General features: G+C 34.3%; 2 protein-coding genes and 1 pseudogene across 3 annotated transcripts; all 3 read left to right on the top strand.

Annotated features, from left to right (window-relative positions):
- The first annotated feature begins 722 nt into the window (after window positions 1-722).
- LOC102664104 (uncharacterized) lies at window positions 723-1214 on the top strand. Its single transcript, XM_006596581.1, has 2 exons — window positions 723-890; window positions 1029-1214. Exons 1-2 carry the CDS (start codon window positions 723-725, stop codon window positions 1212-1214), a joined length of 354 nt encoding a protein of 117 aa, XP_006596644.1.
- An 11583-nt stretch (window positions 1215-12797) lies between these two features.
- Window positions 12798-18839, top strand: LOC102663987 (6-phosphogluconate dehydrogenase, decarboxylating 2-like; annotated as a pseudogene).
- A 3150-nt stretch (window positions 18840-21989) lies between these two features.
- LOC100791341 (chorismate mutase 2) lies at window positions 21990-25113 on the top strand. 2 transcript variants are annotated; one of them, XM_003544517.3, is made up of 6 exons: window positions 21990-22206; window positions 22576-22804; window positions 23619-23705; window positions 23800-23943; window positions 24446-24538; window positions 24711-25113. In XM_003544517.3, exons 2-6 carry the CDS (start codon window positions 22577-22579, stop codon window positions 24942-24944), a joined length of 786 nt encoding a protein of 261 aa, XP_003544565.1. In that variant the 5' UTR covers window positions 21990-22206; window position 22576; the 3' UTR covers window positions 24945-25113. The 2 variants fall into 2 exon arrangements, with proteins under 2 accessions (XP_003544565.1, XP_006596036.1); XM_006595973.3 differs by having other exon boundaries at window positions 22007-22206; window positions 22422-22804.
- The last annotated feature ends 768 nt before the right edge of the window (window positions 25114-25881 follow it).

The following is a 25881-nucleotide window of genomic DNA, read 5'->3' as shown; positions in this document are numbered from 1 at the left end:
AATAATTCTAGGGGTTTTAGAATTCTAGTTTTTACTTTTCATGCACACTGTTCACTTAGAATAAAATTCGTTTTCTGCAATTTCATTTCTTCTTCAATCTACAATTTCGTTTTCTGCTGATTAATGGAAGGCTAAGTCTCCAGTGTTGTTTTCTCTTGAGGATCAAGCACAACTCTCTTTGAGGTTTTGTTATTACTATTGAATTTTGATCAGTTCTTCCTCTTTACCAATTACTCTGTATTTGTTGATATTAATCCATGCATGCTTAGTGCTTGATTAATTGTATTTGCGCTTAATTTACGTTCATGCTTAATGATCAATTTCATTCATGATTAATAGGTGTATGTGTTGCTTAATCACATAATGACAGTCTTATGTTAATTTTCGCTTAGTAATTTAATTTAGGGTTGGATTAAGTGGTTGAACTGGTGAGGGATAAATCCTCGTAACCTAGGATAAGAGACTTGCTTGTGAATCAAGGGGAAACAACATGTTTTAATTTTGTTATTTTCTAATTAAAATTTGCTTGCTGTTTAAATTACAAAAACAAACAACCACCCCCCCAATTCGTTATTGTTTCATCACTATCTATTGGATGACTATTGCTTGTTGGGAGATGACCTAGGATCACTTCCTAGATACTGCATTTTTAATGTTTATTTGATATGGGTACGGCCTCGATCCCTCTGTAGTGTTGGATATACGAGCACTTTCCCACAGTCATGGAGCCCACTACTGATACGGACTACGACGAGGATTCATCGCGTGCTTGTAGGTGGATTGCTACGAAGAAAACCGTGAAGAGCATATGTACACCGACATACAGGGAGTGCCTAGACCGACTTCGGATTCTGGATGTCTGTTGGATCTCATATGGGGAGCACCGACCGGTCCGAGACTTCCATATGATTTCATGTTATTCCGGTCTGCTGCACTGAGGGCTAGTTGCTGTGTATTACCAACCAGAGAGGGTCATGCGGCAGTTTGGATACACCCAGACCATTCCTGCTCCGTCTGCCGATTCATAGGTGTCGTTTGATGATATACACGACAGGTGGATGGACTATTCGGACCATATGGTTGCAGCAGATGATAGTTGCGTAATGCCAGGGCAGTGTGCCAGCGACTACATGGACTGGTTCTTCCGCATTTCGCATCCATTCATGACATCGGGCCAGCCATCAGATCCTCAGGCAGATGATCATGCTACGTAGCCCAGAGTTGCCACTCAGGATCCAGACACAGATATATGTCCGGTCACAGAGCTAGTAGCATCGTCAACATCTGCAAGGTCCGATGTGGCCGAGCCGAGACATGTAGTGGTAAGTGTTATTAATAATTTACGTCATTTAGGTCAATTTTTTCATAATAATTTGTCTAATTTGTTTGTTTTGTATTTAATAGGAAGCTTGCCATGCGATTGCGGAGGGGTTGGAGAGCCATCTCAACCTAGGGGTGGTCACGCCAGGCACAACAACACATAAGCTAATCGAAGAATGCCTCAGGATTGCCAGGAGTGTCACAGAAGACCAGCTAGTATATGTTAGGTCTCGACGCAGGCGACGCACGGATCAGTCATAGTTTATTTACACATTTTATATTGAAATTCGATGTATATGTTAGGATTGCCTAATCTAGCTTAATGGATGATATTAGGATTGTGATCAACTCGCTGCCTATTAAATAATTTTTTGAAAAGTGTTTTTTTAAATATGTTTTAAAATTTAATTATCATTATACTAGGTATAATTATAAGCACTTGATTGATGTCATCTAGATGATCGATCCAATCATGAATCATAAACTGAATCGAACGGCTTGACAAAATAAATTAATAACAAATCAAACTAATGATAGGCTCATCAACTGAAACAGTCAAAATTAAGCTCAACTAGCAGTAATAATTTTCATGTTTATAATTAGTTTATTTCATCTTAATTAATATTTGTGTGAATTTGTTCATTAAAGATTAATCTTTACTGGAGAGCTTTACTAATCATCTTAAGTAGGATCTCTTCATTCAATCATATTTGTTCATTCAAAATATTTAGATCCAAGATTTTGCTTAAGGAAATCAAACATAATTAGTAATAATTAAAGATCTTAACTCATTGGGAGCAACAAAAGTAGTTAGTAGCTATTATTATTTAAAAAACCATAAAAATTTACTTTTAAATCAAATACTTGAAAAAAAAAAGATATTGAGGAGTGGTGGATGTAAATGTAATAAACTAGAGATGGTAAAATACAAACACTTCTTTCCCAAAATATAGTCTCAACCAATCACTGGGCACACTGGTGACAACCCTAGTACCCTTATCCATCAAAATAGACAACATGGGAAGCGCATAAATGACCTTATTGAAGGAAAGTGGAGACTTCAATGGAAGTCCAATCAAGTCATGGCCAGTGAGCTCAAGCAAGCAAGATGGTTTCTCCGGAACCCGCCATCGGTTCAGGTAGGCAAGATTAAGCGTAGCTCGGTGAGCAAGAACAAATACCTCGCTGTCATTAATTTCAAAAGCCCCATACTTCCCACCCGGTTCGGCTCTGAAGACATTTTTCTCTTCCCACCATTACTGGACATTCGATTCGATCTCGCGCAGACGGTCACGACGCGCGAAGCTCTTGTTTCCACCCTCGCGCAAACGATTCAACTTTTTTTTACTCAATTTACATATCAACTTATTTAATTATTGATATATATATATATATATATATATATATATATATAGATACCCCAAATTAAATTATCTTCGAAGATACATTCTTTTGTCATTTTTTGTTTCCTTGATCGCCTTCTATTATCCAACTCTCTTTGAATTATAAACTAGAGAGGGTAAAATACAAACACTTCTTTACAATTAATTGTTATTTTTCATTTTTTATAGTTGTTTTTTTTATATTTAAAATAAATTTGCAACACCGACAAAAAAAAAGTAGTAGAAATAAAATTTAACAGAGAACGACAAGTTGTCTTCTATTACCAGAAAAACAAAAAAAGAACGATTATGCGATACATTAATTCAAACAGTACATTAACTTCGACATAGTCGAACGAAATTAAATTTGCATCAAATACTAGGACTAACTCATGCTAATTTTGCGACAAGGACAACTCGTCTTCCATTTCCATTACAGGTTTACTGAAAACAGCTAAAATTTCTATTGGCCCAATCTTTTTCCAGTAGTTAGACTCAATTAACACCTTCATCACGTCATCGTTGGTTTTGAGTTCAATTATTTCAAATTTGATAACTTTTTCTGAATACTCATGGTGGCTTGGTTGTCAAAAAAACAATCGCCTTACTCTTTGTGTTTTGTGAATACTATAAGGGGGAATCCCATGAGGCGCAACTTGCTTGATCAAATCCTCCAGTTCATTCATGGTACATCCAGAAGGAATGTCAAACTTTTTGGGATTTTTTCCTGTGGACGAGTAACCAATAAACTCATTTTGGCATGACATGTTCCACCTCCCATTGTAATATAGCAGGGCATCATGAGTAGGGGTCATAGTGCCTTGAAGTAAGTTTAAAATACCATCTGGTGTTCTAGCAATGGTACATAATAACTCAATCAGACCAACAAACGAAAATTGATGATTACACTTAACATTGTGTTAACATCAACATCATCTTTCAGTTGCATACATTGAAACCGAAATTGATTACCTGCATATGTGAAAGGCTATCGGTAGTAAATTTCATCCAAAAATTGCTTGTCGGTTAGCTTAAGCGTATTGTGTATTCTGGTTTTTAACGCTTGAAAATCACAACCGTTAGGTACTCGAATAGGAACTGAAGTGGAAGCATGAAAACAAACACCACTGTCATTGTGAACAATGGATCTATTTGGAAAAATAAAGCCTAATGTGGAGTTCACAACTGTCTGACTGCTTGTCTCTCCCAAAAATGTCATAGTTTTTTGTAAGAGTTGGGTTACGACTGAAACTTGTGGTTTTTTACAGTGTTAGGTTGTGTCATATATATAGATGAGTTTTAATATCAATGCTTCATTTTTTAAAAATTAAAAATACGTGTGCACATGCTTTCTGTATGTGTTGCCAACTACACCAATGACGTGACACGCTTTACCTTGCATCAGATCTGCATGTGTAGTCATGTTGTGCAAGGTCCTATCACGCGCTTTATGTTAATGTAGACAACAATTTATCATACATGCTTTTTCACAATGTGTTGTCAACTCAGACAACGATATATCATACATGTTTTTTTAGAATTAAGTAATAATTTTTTTGTGGACGTAAAAAATATACAAAGACACATAAATGTAATGTGAAAATTCAATTCAAAACGATCAGTCATTATAAATTACATATTCAATCATCATTTATGTTAACATAGTCTCTGTTGAGCATCACGAAGCTCTTGTAATGCTGCATTCTGCTAATATATGGAGTTGGTCACGGCTTCGCCTGAGGATGATAATTGCTAGATCACAACAATGCTACAGGAAGTAAAGGACAACGTTCTTTTAAGTAAACCTGTTGTACATGCGAAAAAAGTGTTAACTCAATCCTACAAAACTCATTGCATAAATATAAAAAAAACACTTCATATCTACAATGTACTTCAACAAAATGATTGTCATACACATGACCGATACAAATTATACGATACAATGAAGAATTTGCCAGCGGTTGACTTGTAAGAGGAAAAAATGTCATGCTTTGTTGTTTCGACAAGGATACAACGATTACATTATATCTTGATGCAATGACATGTCTCATGTCCGTTATATCCATCCACTTATCCGTAGTCACCAAAATGAAACAAATATACACGTCAAACTTAATTGTAAAGCTAAGTATTAAAAAGCAAAAACATAACTTACATACCTTGGTTAACCCATCAACATGTAGTGACATTCTTAATTCCTCAAATCTCTTCGTGCCACCAAAGAGTCGGGTATAGTCTTCTGAGAAATTCCCAAGTTCTTTAAGAAGATGGTAGCGAACCACCGACCAAAAGTCTTCACCCATACCTAATAAACCGGCAACCGACCGATATCCACAGTTACCATCAGCTTTGACATCAACAATCTTATCAATGAAATCATGCATAAATGGCTAAAATTGATCCAACATGGACATCATTCTTCTTCGATTCGGTTGCTCAGAGGATGATGCAGATTGCCTCACTGACAAATTGCTATTTTGCATAGATTCAAAGGCATCTACATACTCCCAGTAAGATGGATCACACTTTGTTGACCTTGGATTCTTGCTCATAGGTTTCTTCGGTGCCCCCTTTGTGTTATCCTTAACTGGAGGAGGACACATCGAATTATGATCAGGGTATGCAATTTCCCAAAGTTTAGTCTTCAGAGTAAACTTGCCACAAACATCAAGTTCTTCGAATCTTTTGGATATTGTTTCTATTTCTGCCTTGATGCTCACTTCGGGCTCAAATAATCCTTGGTCTAAAAAACATAGTCTCCTCCAAAACATATGGAATGAATCCAGTGGAATGCAACCACCAATATATTTGGATACCTCACAAGCACAAGGAAGACAAAGCGTGGTTCTCACCACACAACCACAACTTGAGGGATTCTTGCTAGCATAGTCAACACGCTCTATTTCAACAACAATCTGATTTAAAGCATACCTTGAAACCATTCCAAGAAGCCTCTTGTATAAGGTTTTTTTGAACACATGTCCAACGACATGTGTACTTGTTTCAAATGATCCTTTAATCTTCGTGTGCTGCAACGTAATCATGTTGTTCATGGCATCCTACACACTGCATAAATCTCCAAGGCTATTTTGTAACAATCTTTTTAAAGACGAGTGAGCAAATTCAACCCTACATTTCAAATACACAAATAAAAATAAACATATACAATAATACAATTCCATCAATTCATCAACGTTAATAGAAATACTTGAACAATTTCATACTTGTTTGTTGTTGTGTTTCCTAAGTGCATCACCTTATTAGTCCAGGCGAAAATAAATTTTTCCTTGTGTGGTATTATCCATGTTTCCTTGACATAGTCAACAAACATTAGCCAAGGTGCACAAGCTATTTCAAACTTCTTCAGGCATTCATCAAATTGTTGTTTTGAAGGACAATCAGTCAGACATCCCCAACACTCCATGACATAATCCCAAGCATTTTTTTGCCCAATTAGTGATTTACATTTGGCCTTCAGATTCTTATTTATGTGAAAGCTGCACAACAAATTTGTACAATCAGGGAATACAACCTTCAATGCTTGGTCTCTATTAGTGACAATAACTCCAGGGAGGGCGTCACACTTTAAAAAAAGGCCTCGGAAGCGTTGTAAAGCCCAGACCAAATTATTAACGCGTTCACACTCCACATATGCAAAACCGGCAAAGAATGTCATCCTAGTCGGTGTCACCCCAACAAAATCGAGCAGTGAGAGTCTGTACCGGTTTGTTTTATAGGTGTTGTCTATCAAAAACACCAAATTACATGTGTTGACTAACTTCACCGCATCAGGCTGACACCAAAAGATATCACGAACCACATCTTCATCCTTTATTCTGTGCCCCGATGAATATACTAATCACGTTCAAGAAGCTTCATCAGATGTTGCATTTCAAGATCGTTTCCTCTTATGGAAGAACAAAATGCACTTCTTGCATTGTATATATGTTTAATGGTCGTACAACTATATGCATTGTGTTCCTTCAGAGTTAGCAGAATGTTTCTTGGCTTCACCATGGACTTCGTCATATCAACAATAAGTGTTTTCTCAACTTTAGTCAATCGCCCCGCATATGGATGTTCATCTAATGACTTGACTAATTCATGATTATGCACTCCACAAATCAACTTCACTATCCAGCCTTTTCCTCCAACCACTGGCTTGCAACGAAGCTTGAAGGGACACCCACATTTCCTAGTCCCAGTGCCTCTTCTGATAAATTATTTTTTCCTACACCTATACTCGTCACTCCTTTCACAGCTAATTAACACAAACGAAGTCCTTCCTCTACTACCTGTGTTTATGTCCGACCTTATAATCACCGACACAAATCCATTTTTATGAGCAACGAATCAAGCCCACCGTAAAACATCCTCTCAGTTGTCAAACACCTACAAAGCAATCCACATAATTTAAGTTTTCTACCAGTATTCATTTTATTAAATCTATCACAAACATGAACATTATAACCTGAGAAGTATTGAACGCATTAGAACAATCAACATATGGTTCATTCGCATCACATGCTTCTTCATTTTGATAATCCATATCCGCTTCTTCAGACATTATACTTTCATACATCCACTCATCTTCGTCCATCTAACCAACTCAAATAAAAAATGACCATACAAAAAAATTAATAATTTAAAAAAAAGGGACATTTAATTAAAAAAACATAAAATATTAAAAAAATTTACTCTTTGATCCGTAAGTTACTTACAGATCAACTTGATCCGTACGTTTCCCATAACAACTTACAGATCAAGTTGATACATAAATGACTTACGGATCAACTTGATCTGTAAGTGATTCGTAAATCCCCGACAGAGGCACCACCTTCTGAGTACCTCGTATGCCATTGATGACCACCGCAACGCTCAACACCGGTACCTTTACTTTCACCGAACTTAACCGTTCACAACGAACCGGAGACAATGCCGCACGAAAAACAAAAAAATGAGAGAAACACATCCAACAAAAATGGCGTACAATTCATTTTCGGGAAAAAATAAACGTTAATAAAGAAGAAAGAAGCCAGGGGCATTTTTGCCATTTAAAAAATTGTTGGGTTGACTTATCAACACTCAAAAAACACACAGGATAAGATCCGTACTAGGTTTGGAGTCATTTGGGCTTTTCCCACTTCAAATATAAAATATTACACAAGACAACCAACCATGTTTATTGTTGTTGTTAACAATTACTATCAAATCAAACAGATCGGGGATGATGGTTTATTAACTTATTTCATTAGCTAGTATATTTTTTTTTCTCATAAGTTAAAAATGTGTTGTTTTTTTCCGATATAGGTTTAGGTAACTTTGAACCTAAAATGATGATTTTTTGTATTGGTTATGTATATAACCAATGTAAAATGTGACTTTTTTTATATCAGTTGTACATATAATCGATGTAAAAAAGCAATACATGTATGTTTGGATGTCCAAACCTTATTCTAAGTAACAAAAAAAAATAACACATTTTATTTTTGTGAAGGCAAAAAATGTACTAAAATTTTTGCAAGAGATGAATTGCGAATATTTTCATATTTATGAAGATGAAAAAATATATCTTGTTCTATTTTATTCTATCCATTTTCTCTTTATAATTTTAGTTTAATGGTTATACCTCAATTTTTTCATTATGTTCGTATTGTATCCATTATGTTTGAACAAAAAGAAAACTTGTAATAAGTATAAAACAAAGTTTAAGTTTCTTATATCCAATTGGATAATAAAAGGTATAGCATAAATGTTTTGAATGCATGTTTCATAATAGTGTATTGGACATTAGATTTATCTTTTGGAAAACATGCAGAAGAGTCCAGTATTACACATTAGACACATACTAAATAAGAGTAGAATATTACATGTAAGGTAAAAGATGCAATACTCTTGTACATATTGGATGCATATTGTCCTGTAATATTTAATAAAACTTATTGGTCTAACAAATTTTAATATCTTTGTTATCATCAAAACTTATGAGATGCTGAGCACTTGGATATTTTCTATGTGTTTTGTTCTAACAACCTTTTTTTATGATGACAAACCATATTAAAATTTTGACCAAAGCCATAACATGGTCGTGTGAAGATATTAGAGAGATGAGACATGATATGTTATGAATTAGAAAATGAATATATGAGTGTTTATCAAATCAATAAAACTGAGTAGAGCATATAGACTCTTGAGTTCAACACTTTATCAGAACATATGTATTAGAGTAATATATTAACACATTGGATATCAGAGCATAAAAGAATTGTAAAAACACAAGGTATCAGAGTATAAGGAGAAAAACATAATATGATGCCAACCACTTTATATAAAATGTATATGAAACACATAATAACGACCAAAGATTTGAACAAAACACAAAAAATTCCTACTCACCCTAACTTTTACAATGTCCCAAAATTCTCCCCCTTTTGGCATTAGAAATATTTTAGTGGTTGCATAATTGAGTACATATTGGACACATTCAGTTGATGAGTGAAGGCTGACTTAAGGGTTTAAAATTGAGTGGACACTTGTTATGTAATCTCAAAGCTTTGTTGTTGAGGATGAGTCTGGATGGAAGAGCTAATCATTGTTTGCACTTGCGTGGAAGTGAGTGCAGGGGCAATAACAAGAGCAACAACAATAATAGGTTGTAGTTGGATAGATGGGTCATCGACCTTAGTGTCCACAAAATTGGTTTGAGTAAATGAAACCACTAATTATGTATTAGGTCTCACCATAGGCTTATCAATAGTAAGATCAACATTGGACACAGGTTGTGAGCTTTCCTTTGCAGCGTCCAAAGTATCTTGAGCAATAAGATCATCAAGCATTACATTGATGGTTACCATCTCAGTAGCTTGTCCGAAAGTAGTTTCAATGGACATAGAAACTTTGGGGTTAAGTTTTGTTTCCAAATCAGCTGAGACACCTTCCATAATCAGATTTGCACACTCATCTTGATGTTTCTAGTAGTCATCAAAAATCTCCTTATCAATAAAGAGAGCACCAAGTATGTAGATCAATTTAGTTTCAACAGTTTATGCATGTCTAGAGGCATTCCTTACCAAACATCATGTGCCTATACCTTTCAACAAAATAAGGTCATCGAATGAAAAAATTGGCATCCCATTGACACTACTTGAACCCTTCTCTTCCACAACTATGTTCCACCTTCCTTTTAGGGTGATGTTGTCTTAAGAACTTGTTATCTCATCAATCATTTGCCCTCTATTGTACTAAATGATCAAGTTAATGAGTGATTAAAAAAATAGTACATAAAAAATTACATGTAGTTATCCCTATCAAATTCCTTGATAATGTGGCAAGTCACTAGTTTGGCAACATTGTTGTTACATCATCAGTTAACGTTGTCTTGACAATAAGGACTAAAAGTGGTAACAAAAAAATTCAAGGGCTTTGATTGGTCAAAACTTAGATTAAAGCCTAAAAGTAGAAAACCAAAAAGAGGAGTGTTAGGAACACATTCTCCAACACACTATTTCAAACACATTCTCACTTATTAGTTAAAATTTATTAAAAACTACAAAATCAGGAAAGAGAGAGTCATTAAATAGGATATGGGACCCATAAAATTTGTGATTTCCAATAATTTTAACTAATATAAGGGAGTGTAATCAAGAGAGTGTGTTAGAAAGTATATTCCTAGCATTTCTCAACCAAAAATGTTTAGGGACTAAAAAAGATAGCAAACTCTTATAAATGCTTTCATGCGTGGTGATCTTGAGGAGAAATTATACACAAAGCAACCACTTGGGTTCATTTCTCAAAGGGAGTTATCTACTATGGTTTGTCGAGTTCACAAGTCTCCCCAAGCTTTGCTTGTCAAATTTCGTACTATAGTACAACAATTTGGTATGATTAGTACGTAGTGAAATTGACCACTTTGTATTTTATTGTTATTCTACCTAAGGATAAATTTATTTGATTATGTATGTGGATGATATTGTTATAACTATCAGGGATCAAGTTGACATACTTCACTTGAAACATTTCTCACATAAGTTTTATATTAAGGAAGTACTTGGTAACCTCTAACATTTCTTAGGTATTGAGGTAACCTAATCCAAGGACGGTCTAGTGATCTCACAAAGGTAATGTGCTCTTAATATTCTTGAAGAGATTGGCTTGTTGAATGCCAAATCTTTTGACACTCTTATGGATCCAAACGTGGAACTTCTATTGAGTCAAGGGGAACCACTGTCTAGTCCAAGGAGATATAAGAGATTGGTTGAAAAACTAAACTACCTCAAAGTCACCCGACCAAACATTTACTTTAAGGTGCTTTGCAATTAGTATGGATATCCATTTCTTAAATTCTCCATCTTAGAACCGTTGAGATTTTGAAATACATTAAAAACACTCAAGAAAAAAGACTCATTATGAAGACAAAAGACATTCTCAAATAATTGGTTTCTTGTATGTTGATTAGGCTAGTTCACCCAGTGATAGGCAACCTACTTTTAGGTATTGCGTACTTGTAAGAGAAAAGATGATATCTTAGAAGAGTAAGATACATAAAGTTGTGGCAAGATCTAGTGGTGAACCTAAACATAGAGCCATGACATTAGTAACCTATGAACTCATTTGGTTGAAGCAACTTCTCAAGGAGTTTCAATTTAAAGAGACTATGCAAATAACGTTAATCTATGATAATTAAGTAGCTTTTCCTATTGCTTGTAACTTGATTTTCCATGAAAAGATCAAGCACATTGAGGTAGATTGTCATTTCATCAAGGAACGATCGAATAAGAAAAATCACTAATAACTCTGTCAACTTTAGTAACCAATTGACAAATGTCTTCACCAAATCCCTAAGAGATCCTAGAATTAGATATATGTGTAACAAGTTTGGTACATATGATTTATATGCTCCAACAAGATAGGGAGTGTTAAAAATCTTATTCAAATATTCTCTGTTTACTGAATAGTGATTTCACAAAAAAAAAAATCTTTCTAAAATCATTTGTATTTATTGTAATAAACCTATATAAATTAAGTTTTGTGACGTTATTCAAACTTATAGTTACTGTAAGCTAAAGATTGCCCCTCCTTGGGTGTTCTCTGCGAGGGAGGTTGTTAGGAACCTAGCCTAAGTAAATTAATTACTATAAGGGTATTAAAGGAATTACAATTAGATATGGAATAGTTTGTTATAGCAATTCTGTTATAACAATAGTAGTGTTGTCTGTCAACAAATTAGCAATTCTGTTATAACTATTGTTGTTTGTAGTGTCATAGGTTCATTAATTGATGCTGCTTAATTCTTATCTTTAGGACCTATGAATACTATATAGGTATGTAATTGCAATTTGTGAGGATATGAAAAGAATTATCAGTTTTTTTGTTCCTTCTCCCTTTTATTCTGGAGGCCCTTAGTCCTAGAAAGTAAGGATCATTATTTCAGTTCATAACATTTGATGCTCTCTTTGAGAGGCAATGGCTGACTTCTCTTGTTCCACATCCACTATGGGCCGCATTGAAGCAGCCATCGCAGAACACATCGTTGCCCAAGACGCCACAATCATCAAACTAGACGGAATTGTTCAAAAGTTGGCCCTTCTCAAAAATCGCTGTCAGTTTTCAAAGGTGCTCAAGACTTCTTCGACCTCCTGATTCGAGAAACCCACCATCAGCGAGGCTCCTCAATCGAACACCAAAGACGGAGATGCAGAGTTCAAATCGAGCTCTGTTTGCTTAGACAAAAAGGTGCAAAGCTTCATGGAAGAGTCGCTAAACTCGGTATATAGTCAAGGGAGGGTTACGGAAAATCAAACCATGGAGGCGGAAGTTCATAGTGAAGATTGTTCAAAATTCACACTGGGAAGCGATGAGAAACCAGTGTTTGGATAAGGCTACGGATTCGGCATCCACGACCGCATAGTGTCTCATCACCACATGTCCTTCGAACTCGACCATTCAGACTCAAAGGATGCTAATGTTGTTTCATTCAAAGTCATAAGGAAGAACCCCTTTTGGGTGCACAACAGAGAAGCACTTCGGCTCTTCAACAAGTTCAACAAAGGTCGCTAGCAACTCGGACACATTTTATTCGGTAATGTTGATATCCTGATGGCCGCACACTTGGGTGTTGTTTTTATGCCACAAGGTCTGAGGCATTTCCTTGGTATTGACACATTTTACCCTGGAGGCTACTTAAGGGACGCTGGTAAGTGGACTGTTCAGCAAGCTGCTGAATTATCAATTGTTGCTCCCACTATTGAAGTATCATTGGATGGAAGGTTCCTAAGTGGGTTGAAGGAGGAAAGAGTTGAAGTTGCAAAGGTCTTTAAATCAGGTGGCATTGGTGTTATTGTGACTGATTAACCTATAGACAAGCAGAAGTTGATTGATGATGTTAGGAAGGTTCTTCATGCAACCAAAATCTGCAGTTATGCACATGGAATGAATTTGATCCGTGCAAAGAGTATTGAAAAGGGTTGGGATTTGAAGTTGGGTGAACTAGCCTAGATTTGGAAAAGGGGTTGTGTTATTAGAGCAATATTCTTAGACAGAATCAAGCAGGCATATGAAGAAAATCCTAATTTGGAAAACCTTCTTGTGGATTCAAAGTTTGCAAAGGAAATAATTGATCAGCAATCTTCCTGAAAGAGAGTTGTTTGCCTTGCTATCAATTTTGGTATTAGCACTCCAGGTATGTCTACTAGTCTTGCTTATTTTGACATCATCCTACTTGCATCAAACTATAATGATGCAATTTTCTATGTTGAGACCATGAATCTTGATGGAGAGACAAATCTGAAGCAGAAACAAGCACTCGAAGCAACTTCAAAATTGCAAGACTCGAACTTTCAAAATTTCAGGGCTGTCATCAAATGTGAAGACCCAAATGCTGGGGTTGCTTATGGACGAGGAGTTACTGAAGTTAAGAGAGCTCTATCTAGGAAACATGAATCACATCCAGGCCAAGAGTTGAAAAAGATTAGTGAATTAAAGTCATCCATTAAAGGTTTTAACTTTATGGAAGAAAGGGTAGTGAATGGAAATTGGATCAAAGAACCCAATGTCAATGTAATCCAGAACTTCCTACCATTGCTGGTTGTATGCCATACTGCAATGCCTAAAGTTGATGAAGAAACTAGTAAGGTTTCATATGAAACTGAATCACCAGATGAGGCAGCTTTTGTGATTGTAGCCAAGGAGTTTGGATTTGAATTTTATGAAAGGACACATACAACTATTTCACTACGTGAATTAGACACCATATCAGACCAGAAAATCAACAAGTCTTACAAACTTTTGAATATATTAGATTTTACTAGTGCAAGAAAGCAGATGTCTGTAATTGTGAAAGATGTGGAGGGGAAACTATTACTACTTAGCAAAGGGGCTGACAGTGTAATGTTTGAACAAATTGCAAAGAATGGAAGGGATTTTGAAGAGAAGACAAAGTAGCACATTAGTGAATATGCTGATTTTGGTTTGAGGGCCTTAATACTTGCATATCGTGAACTTAATGATGAAGAGTACGATAAATTTAATAAAGAGTTTACAGAGGCCAAGAACTTAGTAAGTGAAGACCAGGAGCAGATTGTTGAGGGGATAATACAAAATATTGAGAAGGACTTAACTCTTCTTGGTGCTCCTTTGGCAGATTGACCGTAACTACACCTTGAGGACAAGGTGTTTGCCAAGAGGGGTGGAATTGTTAGGAACCTAGCCTAAGTAAATTAGTTACTGTAAGGGTATTAAAGGAATTACAATTGGATATGGAATAGTTTGTTATAGCAATTCTGTTACAACAATAGTAGTGTTGCTGTCAACAAATTAGCAATTCTGTTATAACTATTGTATGTAATCTCATAGATTCGTTAATTGTTATTGCTTGATTCTTATCTTTAGGACCTAGGAATACTATATATAGGTATGTAATTGCAGTTTGTGAGGATATGAAAAAGAATTATCAACTTTTTTGTTCCTTCTCCCTTTTATTCTGGAGGCCCTTAGTCCTACAAACTAAGGATTATTATTTCAGTTCATAACAAAGGCCTTGAGAGTTGTTTTCATGTGCTAGTTGGTTGTCATTGTAGTTAAGACTCAATAGTGTTGGAGGAAAGTCCAAGTGTGACACCATATTAATTTTGCTTTGGATAGATGTGGCAGGTTTCAACAACTATGCTTTTCAGTTCTGCAGAATCTTAATGATGAGGATTGCGCCATAGCTGTTATGCTCATGTGGAGTACTTGGTTTGGCAGAAATAAAAAATACTGGTCGAACTCAAACTTTAATGTTGATCAAGTAGTTGAGAGAGTTGTGCACATGCTTTAAGAATTGGAAACTTGCTAGAGTAGTGACAACTATATATAGACCATAGAGGCAAGTTTGTGGCAACTAAGACTATTTTTTTTACTATTGGTTTTGATGTTATGCAGGGGGAAGCTTTGGCCCTTTTCCATGCTTTATCGTGGGTAGTAGATTCGGGCCTCCCTTTTGTAGTAGACCGCTAGCACAATGAAGTAGTTGATGTATCGAAGGTGGGTTCTATCCTGATAGAGTGCAAGACTTTGTTTCTCTCCCATTGCAACTTTAAGGTTAAGTTTGTTAGGCGACAAGCAAATATGGTGACTCATGTTAGCAAGGGAATCATCCATTGACTATGCTATTCCCACTTTGTTTAATCCTATGCCTACCTGTATTTTGCAGTTTATTATTAATGATATGAGTTAAGTTTGTCTTAAAAAAAAAAAACATCTTATGCATAGTACAATTCACATGTCTCCCTATATCCACATTGATCTTGGCTATATTAATTAACACAGTGCAACGAGGAAGCACAAGAATCAAGGTGCTAAGGTTGAACAAACTTGTTCTCGTCATGTATATGATTATTGTGCCAATGCCCCCTAATTAGTAGTTCCACAATTTTATGCTTCGACTAAGGACCTATATTAGCTGTCAAGTAACTAGACCTAGCTCGCGTATAAAAAAAACTAGACCTAGCTCCAAATCATTAGAAAAGAACGTAGCTCTCCAATTGAAAATAACAAGATGACTAATCCACACAATAGAAACTACAAGATGTCAAGCATGCAATTTCTTCGACATCCCTATATATAATGATGATAGTAGGGATCTCCCGTTCCCCACTTATGATTCCTATTGTTAGTACGTGAGTAATCTCCTAACACTGATAAGTCGCCATGCAAAAATCCTAACACGCTCTGAAGTCTGATCCTTCTCCATAGAACAAAATTTCTTACATTCAATGTGACATCAACACTCAAAACATGGAAGCCATGCATTCAACAACTTCTAAACGCTAATGATGAACTATAGTAATATATTCCTTAAGCATTATTAGGCCACGTTAATTACACCTTAGGGAGCTACTATATGATTCAAAACATTAATATTTGATACTTCCAACAATAACCCAATATTCAAAATCATTAAAACAGGCCAAACTTTTACAATGCTTTTCAAATAAAAATCTGAATTACAAAACTTAACGATTGAGCTTGTCATTTCATTTCTACCATATTTGCTTTTGAATATTGATATCCAAAATGCCTCTTTTCCAACACAATTTTGCCATCCGGCTTTATAATATAATACAAGCCTTAATCATATTAATAAGATTATACACACCACGTACGATCGAGCCCACCATTCTTTTTTGGTAATTATTATAAATGTTTGTTTCACATAAACAAATTCATATACAGGATATGTGTGATTTATATTAAAAGAAAAAACACAATAAAAAAGAAATGAATATATATATAATTTTATTTTACATACAAGTAATTAAAAGTAAAAAAAAAAAAAAAAACTTGATTATATATTGTTATTGATATATGGCTAGAAGAGTCCTGAAGTTATTAAAATATTATTTAATGGTAGTTAAATTTATTTTACAAGTAGTTAATAATATTACGAGAATATTGACCAATGTCTGATTAACTAAAATAAAGTTTAATTACGAGAAGTAGGGGAAAATAAAATGGGAAAAGATTAATTATGATGTCTTTTTTAATAAATAAAAAAAGTCAGAGTTAGCATTCACTCTAGAGTATACAATTAATTAATCAGAAATTATTAAAATAAATTTTAAATAATTATAATTATAAAAGTTAATAAACTTATTATACACAATCATATGTAATTTGATCATAATATAAAAGCATATATTATTAGTACATTTAAATTAAATTCTAATAAAAATATATTTAAAAAAATAAGAAAGAAAAGAGAACAACGTCTGAGAAAAGGCAAACCAAATCAATCAACAAGAAATCTTTTTATTCTCTTTTGATACCATGAAGTCACTAACAAGAAGAACAATAATCAACAAAAGAATAGACAAATAATGCAGAAATAATTTCCGTTGAGTGCACAAACAACATGATGATGTATTGATAACTAGCAAAAGACAACACGGAAATTGATAAATTATGCACCTTAATCTATCCGCTACATATTTGATCTCACTACGTGATTCAATTCCCGCGCCACAAGTTAAGCAAACCATAAAATTATCAATAGGAATTCACACGTTTCCTTCAACTTGAAGAGATTTCTATGGTAATGACATTTTTGTCAACTTTTTAATGTCAACGTCTCTATGAATTGTAAACTGAGACGAAGATGATGCAAACTGTGACAATACAAATTAAAAAGGCTAAGGTGGGAACGGGATATTGGCCTCCTTTCTCTGTCGACATTGACTTTCTAATAGTAGAAAGTAGTAAAAGCCAAACTTCTCTTGGTTAAGGGAATTCATATAGTATTTAATAAATTAGTAGTTAAATATGGTTTCATCAATGTCAACGAGTCTCTAGAATGAATATTATAAATATTTATATACATCAAATGAATAACAACCTTAAATATATAGTATTAAATATTTTTATTACTTAAAAATAAATATTAAGTAACATTTGTATTTTGTATAAAATAAATACTCTTTTTTCAACTCTTTATTTTTGTTCTCTTAACTTTCACAGCAAAAAAAAGTCTTTTTTACGACGCACTTTGGACGTGGTCGCAACAAAATCATCGTAATAGGCTGTGCGGTGGCATATATGTAAATATGCTAGTTCTCCAACGAAGACGATCTTTAAGAATCGTATTTAAATGATGTCTGGAATGACGTTTATGATTAACACTATCTTAGTAGGCTAGGCAGGGGCATTTTTGCAATTAAGTGTAACTTATTTAAGACAGTGTATCTATAAACGCCGTCGTAGAAATCGTGAGATACAAAGACGGGTTTACATATACACCGTCGTTAACGTTACATAATATAATACTTGCAAAGCTGATTCACCTTCTGTGCGCTTCTACTGCAGCTTGCACCTCGAAATCCCTCTATCTCTCAAAATTCTTCATTCAGCTAGCGTCGCGTGTTGGCTTGACTCTCGCACCACCGTGACCTCCGCAAGGAACCCTAGCTTGTCGCACCACCCTGACCTCCGTGTCGCGTGTTGGCCTGACTCTCGCACCACCGTGACCTCGGCCTCGTGCCCTTTAGTTGTCGCGACCTACAAGTGTTCATGAAGGTAAGCTTCTCTTTTTCTTTGCTTATTTGGTCTTGAGGAAGTTAGTTGCTTAAGGCTTGACTTAACTTCAGGATGAGAGCAATAAAAGAAGAGTTAACTCCCCTTGGAATCTTATAATTTTTTGTGGAATTCTTGAATGGCCCTCACAAAGTCATGTTTCAATGTATGCCAAAAGGATTTCAAGAAAAATAAGTTAAAATCCTAAGGGCTAGGACTTTTATTCTTAGCATTTTAATTGCTTGTGCATTTGTGGCCAATTTCGTATGAACATGAAACTGTAGAATAATTGAATCTTCTCAAATAATGAATAGACAAACATATTTTAGGGATTTTTGACGCAGTTGGTAATTTCAAGTTTTGTCTATGGACTTATACCACCCTCATCAACGTCACCGCCAAGCCCGTCACGTAGAGCTGCAATGCTTTTTTTTTTCCTTCGTTCATTTTTCTTTGTTGTGGATCAATTGAGGGTGATTTGCTTTGAATGGGATGCAGTGATTGGAGACGACAAGTTAAGAGAAAGCCAGAAAAGGGAAATAAGTTGGGGTTGACACATTTAGGAGAAGAATGCTTTAGGCAAATTTAATTTAATTATTTTTCAATTAATATAAAAGAGCAACTAATGAAGATTATTTGTTACCTAGTACATATTACACGTGCCACATCAACAATTAGTGAGTCAAGACATTACTCCTAACTATCATCGTTAGGATTTAACGACATCACCAAAATTCTGAATTTTTCAAACAAGAGGCACCAAATGTCTGAATTAGAAACCAAGGAAACCAAAATCACAGTTTTACTAAAATAGGGAGATCAAATGTGCAGTTTAGCCAATTATTTTCTACTACCATCTACAAATCACATCGTGATAATAGAGAATCTATTTTATAGTTTTAGATCACATTCAAATTAGATGTTGTGTGACTCAGATTGAGTCACTTGAAGATAATTGATATTCCCCTCACTCTCTCTGTCAACCCCACAAAATGGAGTGGGGAGTGGAAAGAAAATTACATCATATTTTGGAGGTAGCAGCAGATAAAAATTACAATTGAAAAGGAACCATGATAGAGAGGAACTTACCCAACTTGGGAACACACCCCACATTTATTTTACTACAGAGTCAAGGAGAAGACAAAGAAAGAAAGAAAATGCCTATATTTTTTGCTATCTTTCTTGAGTACAACAGATTGAATGTGCTGACTCTATATACATAAAAGGAAAGCCTATGCCTTTCCAAGGGCAATTGTAGTAACTCTATGTCCTTCATTCTTCATATTCCTTGAGTAAAATAATACCTTGATTCGTCACATTTGGAGGAGATTATTCAGAGTAACCGTGACATCATGCTTTATGTTTTCTGAAGAAAAAAAATATGAAAAAAAATTCAAAGGTAATGAATGTGTTCAACATGTGTATTATTTAATAATTATCTACTGAATAAAGCTTCAAACAGTTGTTGATGTTGGACTTATATTTCTATACTTGTCAGTTGTCAATGTCCATTTGAATGCATTGTAATTTGTATACTTTTATTGTTCTACCAACAATTTTTGCCATTATCACCAACAAATATACAACTACTGTATATATGTTTTTCTTGCTGCCTGTTTTTTCTTTAATTAAAGATTGTAATTGATTTGCGGTTTGTGTTAGTTTGTATGTGATCTTTGTCAAAATTTAATTGCTTAGCAACAAATATATTTGGCTATTGTATATAGTCATCTACCTACTTTAATTGTTAGTCCTTCATTATTTTCTTGCATTAGTGTTAGATTAATAGTTAGTTAATTTAAATATATACTAATGCTCAAGTGTTAAATCTTACCAGGCAAGCATAGAATCAATGATGAGAGATGGAGAACACAATGATGCAGGTAAAATTAAATTATATTTTAAGACGGTACTGACATAAGCACCGTCTTAAAAAGCTAGCTTTCGAAGACGATACTTACATCAGCACTATCTTAGAAAGCTACGTTAGCACCGTCTTAGAAAGATAGCTTTCTAAGACGGTGCTCTCATCACCACCGTCTTTAAAAGCTAGCTTTCTTAAGCACCGTCTTAGAAAGTAGTGTTTTTCTAAGATGGTGTTCCTAGAACTGTCGTCGAAAGTGTTAACTTTCAACAACATTAGCTTCAAAGACGAAAATCATCTTGGTATGTTGTTTTCAACCGTCGTAGAAACCCCTTTTTTTAGTAGTGTTTGTTGCTTAAGAGTATCTACAATGCATAGTTGTTTAGATGAATTGCTTTTATAATTTTTTTAATCTTATAATTTCACATAAATTTAAACACTCTATGAAAATTTATTCCAATGCTAAGGTTATTGAAGTAAATGTTTAACTTAATTTTACAGATCCTACAAATTATTGAAAAATATTCTATTTATGGTATAAATTTATTAAACAACGATGTTTATCTAAGCAACATGGTGTCATATGCTTGGAAAAAAGGTTAAGCAATGTTGTGTAAAGTTAAATAACTCATATAAGTATTTTCATTTTGAGATACTTTAAGATAGAAAATTTAATGTTAAACCGCTATTATTTAAATACTTTTTGAAATTTTATATCATCTTAACCTTTTTCTAAATTGGTTTCTTTTCTTTTTTATTTACTTAGGTACATCTATATATTCTTATTTTTTATTAAATAATGTTTTAAATATCATTGATTCGAGTAGGAATATGGAGAAGGTATCCCAGCAATTAATGGAGAATCAGACCTAATGTTTATTTGTTTTAAAGTTTTGGTGAAAATAATGAATTTTAAATTAAGATATATTCTCAAATTTATCTCAACCACAAATTTTATACGACAACGTAGAAGATTAATTTACATAAAAAGATTTCTCTAACATTCCAAAAATAATGATAATGCTTGACGTAATGATACATATAAAATATTACTTTTAAAATTAATCAAATAAAGTCAACACATTGTGATTTTTTGCATTTAAAAGGTTATAGATTCAATTTTTATCAAGACACTTTTTTTTTTTACTTTATTTAACTTATAACAGAGACTAAATGTTTCGATTTAGAAATAACGATACCAAAATTATGAATTTAAAATTATAAGAAAATTAAAGTTACAATTTAACTTAAAAAAACATCTTTAATTTAACTTTTAAAATAATTAGTAGAAAAATCAATAATTTACCATTACTGTATAAGTATAATATGTACAAATTAAACTCTATAACAAACCAACTTTATATGAATTTTTCTTGAAATAATTTTTTGTTTTAATAAGTATCTTTTGTAGATAATCTTATTCAAAACATAATCAGCAATCAAATATGAATATAAAACTCAATAAAATTTAAGCACCGGCTAATCACGTTACAAGAAACTATCTCTTTTGCTGCAACTGATTCTCATTAGTTCTCGAAACACTTTTTGCCTTAAAATATATCAAATACAAACCATTTTTAAAAGTTTTTAACACTTACAAATAAAGTCAACATTTTAAAATCCATTAAATTTTAACTATCCAACACTTTAAAAACCATTCAATTTTAACTACCAGACCAATTTTCAGAGTTCCAGAAATACCCTTTTTCATGAAGCCAATAAAAAAACAAAATGGCAGGGTCAGTGTGTCCCCGATAAATGTAGGAATTTCTTAAGAGTTAAGAAGGGAACATGAGTGTGGGACCCACACGTTTGTCTTAGGCAATGACAAGTTCCAACTTGGAAGAAAGATGGCAACAACCTACTCAATAAGTCTGCACCAATCCACGCAATGCAATAGCACTTTCCATTTTTCCCCCACTAAGTTTTGTGTCCCAATTTATTAACCCCTTCTCTTCTTTCATTTCATTTATGTAATAAATTTATATAGTCCCTTCTTTATAAACCACAAAATAGTCTCTATTCAAAAGCCATCCCAACCCCCCACAAACCGCATTTCATTTCAAGGCTTAAAATTGCGTGCAGCTTAATTTCAAGGTACGGTTCCCTTTTCCTTCATTTGACTTGGTCTGTAATGCACAATCTCTTTTCAGTTTGGGATGTCAAACATGCACATAGACATTATCTATTTCATATTACTACTATATCATATGAAATTTTGAATCATATGATTAAATGGGTGGCGCTGAATTTGACTTAACAATTTATTATTACTTATATTGATATCTCCTTGTGCTATATAATAATGTCAGCACCATCATCATTTATATCATAATCAGAATCAGAATCCCAGTGTGATCTTTTGGGTGTTTCAATTTCAACCCCTTGGGTTGATACTGATAACATGATGATGATTCGATTTCCATTGGTGGTTCTTGTGTTGATGATTTGTGCCATGAGATGCAGAATGGCCAAAGCAGCAGAACAAAGTCCTGATTCTGGGAATGTGTACACGCTAGCTTCTGTGAGAGAGGATTTGGTTAGGCAAGAGGATACCATCATTTATGGTCTCATTGAGAGAGCCAAGTTCCCTAGCAATTCTCACACCTATGATGAAAAGTATGCTCAAATCCAGGGTTTTTGTGGCTCATTGGTGGAATTTGTTGTTAAGAATACAGAGGCCATTCAAGCTAAGGTACTATTTGTTATTAATATACCCTATTCTTTGCTTGTTTGTTTTCTTGTCTTGTTGTGTGTTGGGATGTCAGATTATGTCACTATAATGGTGTTGTGACAGTGAATGTGCATCTGAATGGATGGCATGTGCTTTGCTTCCAATGAATTTGGCTAATTCTTATTTCTTAAGATTGTAGGTGTGCAAATGGATGTTAAAAGGATGTCATTAAATATGCTTGGTGATAATTTCTATAGGAACCAACGACTATGCATCATAGAGTGGAGAGTTAAACACTCATGTTGAGTACTCGTTAGAACACCAACTTTCTCCAACAAAGCATTAACATGCTAGCTCCAGCAGTTAATTAGATTATCACTTTAGGGATCAAGGGGGTCTAGTTCAGTTGGTTAAGGGTGCATTAGGTGCTGTAAATCCCTTGGTATCTGCCTTCGATTCCTAAGGATTAATAATTTGTTTATCACTTTTGGGATCCTAATTTTAATTTGCTATTTTTTCCCTTCCTTGAAAGAAAGAGGAGGATTTCTATGTCAAATTGTCAATGCAAAATCCACAATCAGTTCTGACTCTTTCTTAGGTGCTGAAAATGAGGGGCATCTTTGATGACGTGATGCACTTGTACTGCTCTTTTAACAAAATAGAACCTTTCTAGAATTTTTTTCAAGATCTAGTTCATAATTTTTTGCTTCTGTTATTACCATCATAAGTGTACTGAATCTCTCTGATAGTTACCATGAGTGATTCTTATTTACTGTGTATTCTGTTGTTTGCATTTGAAAGAAAGTTAGGCCTAAAATAATACGGTAAATTACAGGCTGGAAGATACAAAAACCCTGAAGAAAACGCCTTCTTCCCAGAAAATTTACCACCATCAATTGTGCCATCTTACTCCTTCAAACAGGTAATTCACTAATGTGATACCATTTTCCAATTTCCACAGTTCATGAAACTTAGAAGATAAAAGGATTTCTCTATTAACTTAATTCCATCTTTAGTTTTTGCATCCTGGTGCTGCTTCAATTAACATAAACAAGTCCATCTGGAAAATGTATTTCAAAGAGTTACTTCCATTGCTTGCTACTTCGGGTGATGATGGCAACTATGCGCAAACTGCAGCTAATGACCTTTCATTATTGCAGGTAAGATAATCTCTGGATGTTCTTTTAGCAGTATGCTCATGAATGAATTTATGCAGAGAAATCTATACAGTTTAACTTTTGCCAAAAGCAATCTCAACTCAACTATAATTTTGTGCACGTATTTTAGGCTGTGCTTGGATAAACTTCTCAATAAGTATTTATAAGAGAAGAAATAAAATGAATCAAACTGTTTTCATAAGTTAAAATCAACTTACCATACGTTTGATAACACATTTGTTATTGGTGGTCAGAAGCTACAAAGAGTAGCTTCTGCCTCTATTGCTGCCTTGGACGTGAAAACAGTAAGATATGTGCTTTAGAAATGCAGATACAATCTTGCAATAATACACAGATCAGTTTTTGGAGAAGTTAGATGAAAGAGCTTCTATAATAGTTATTGTACACAAGTTGACAAGTTTATCCAAACAGGACCAACTCAAGATTTTGCTAGTCTCCTAAACTAGTATTGATCCTGACTGATCATTCTATAAAACATTTGCAGTCCATCTCTAGAAGGATTCACTATGGAAAGTTTGTAGCTGAGGTGAAATTCAGGGATGCTCCTCAAGACTACGAGCCTTTAATTCGAGCTAAGGTATATATATTGGAGTAGTTGCTAAGTGTTGGCAAGGCTTATTTAGTTCCATGACTTTCATCATTCACATATCTATCCTATGGTCACTTTATAAGTGTTATATTACATATATCTTCCTGTTTTTCATGCTGCTTTGGTTTTTATTTAAAATGTACACCCTTTGTTTTTGCAGGATAAAGAAGGATTGATGAAATTGTTGACATTTACAAGCGTTGAAGAGACGGTGAGGAAGAGAGTTGAAAAGAAGGCTGTGGTGTTTGGGCAGGAAGTGAATCTTAACAGTGATGACAATGACAATGAAAACCGTAAATTTGATCCATCAGTGGCTTCTAGCTTGTACAAAAATTGGGTGATACCTCTCACCAAGGAGGTTCAGGTTGAGTACCTCTTGCGCCGTCTAGACTGAAGGCATTACAATGCAGTTAGAATTTAGAAGAATGGAAGATGAATATGATGTTGTTGTTCAAATGATTAAGCTCTTAAGTGATCCTTTATTGCCAACTTCATGTAGCTGTTGATTCAGAAATATTATTTGTAGCTATAGATTGTTACCTTTATTTTCATCGGCTTTATTAGGAAAAGGCATTATTATATCATGATCTTCAATCTGTGTCGTGAGAAAAAAACATTTTCGAACTAGAATCTCAGCCCTTTTCCTGGCCTAGTTTATCAAGGGTATTAGTATGACCTTGTCATAAAGACATTCCCATGGATCAAAGGCACGTCCTTAAGGGTATTTTTGGTAGCTAAGAAGGAAATAGAGGTAGAAAAAGAAAATTAGAAAAGAAAGAAAAAGAAGAGAAATAGATTACTTAGTTGAAGAAAAATAGAATGAATTTAATAAATAAAGAAAAGAAGAGAAATAGATCATTCTATAAAACATTTGCAGTCCATCTCTAGAAATAAATAACATATTAAGTTAATACATAATCAATTTAATGGGGAGGGGAATAACCGATTTGGGTTGGTGGTGTGGGGTGGGGGGGCATTGGTTACGGGAGAAAAGGTAATCAATTATATGATTATGATGCAGAACCAAACACATGAATGTTCTAATAAGGTAACATAATCAATTATGTCTTGTCAATAGCGTCTTCTTTCGTCTATTCTTTGCTCATTCATTTCTACATAATCAAATGAGGCACATTTCCCATCATTCCCTCACTTCTTCGCTCTTCCTTCTCTCCTTCTAGACATGCCATAAATATGACATACTTACAATGTGTTATTACCCAGGTAGATAGATACTTGGAGAAATAAGTTTTTATACAAAGTAAAAGGTAGTAAAAGATCGATAATAACAAATCAAAGGAAGGATTTAAAAGTAATATGTGCACACAAAC

Source organism: Glycine max, chromosome 14 (genome assembly GCF_000004515.6).
Source record: "Glycine max cultivar Williams 82 chromosome 14, Glycine_max_v4.0, whole genome shotgun sequence".
In the NCBI taxonomy this organism is placed as follows: domain Eukaryota; kingdom Viridiplantae; phylum Streptophyta; class Magnoliopsida; order Fabales; family Fabaceae; genus Glycine; species Glycine max.
Note: the sequence above shows the minus strand (reverse complement) of the source record. Positions and strands in the feature narration are given on the sequence as shown.